Below are 500 nucleotides of genomic sequence, written 5' to 3'. Positions count from 1 at the left end.
GGATTTCAATGGAGGCATTTTGGCGCTAAGTACACCAACATGCATGCGGATTACACTGGTGAGGGTTTAGGGTTTAGGGTTTAGGGTTTAGCGTTTAGGGTTTGGGGTTTAGGGTTTAGCGTTTAGGGTTTGGGGTTTAGGGTTTAGGGTTTAGGGTTTAGGGTTTGTATGCAGGCCAGGGTATAGACCAGCTAAGAGAGGTAATTCATAAGCTGAGAACAAACCCTTACGATCGCCGCATCATCATGACGGCCTGGAACCCCGCAGGCAAGGGTTTAGGGTTTAGGGTTTAGGGTTTAGGGTTTAGGGTTTAGGGTTTAGGGTTTTGGTGTTGTTGCAGGATGCAGCTGTGTGTGTGCATCTGGGTTGGGGTGTATACGCAGCTGAGTATGAACACCTACTACTAAGAATATAAACCTACAAATAAACATCCATATATCCACATAAAATACACCAAAATAAAAAATAAAACAAAATAAAATAAAATAAAGAATAAAATA

General features: G+C 42.0%; 1 protein-coding gene across 1 annotated transcript in view; it reads left to right on the top strand.

Moving 5' to 3' along the window:
• The window catches only part of EMH_0014010 (uncharacterized protein), a gene marked incomplete at both ends in the record, with an annotated part of 1,899 nt that overhangs the window by 1,148 nt on the left and 251 nt on the right, over window positions 1-500 (top strand). Inside the window, one exon of the mRNA XM_013499978.1 lies at window positions 175-280. Coding sequence (XP_013355432.1) covers window positions 175-280 — 106 coding nt within the window. The remainder of the gene's footprint in view (window positions 1-174; window positions 281-500) is intronic.

Source organism: Eimeria mitis, genomic scaffold (genome assembly GCF_000499745.2).
Source record: "Eimeria mitis Houghton genomic scaffold, Emh_scaff489, whole genome shotgun sequence".
In the NCBI taxonomy this organism is placed as follows: domain Eukaryota; phylum Apicomplexa; class Conoidasida; order Eucoccidiorida; family Eimeriidae; genus Eimeria; species Eimeria mitis.
The sequence above is the reverse complement of the archived record's forward strand: the minus strand, read 5'-3'. Positions and strand labels throughout refer to the sequence as shown.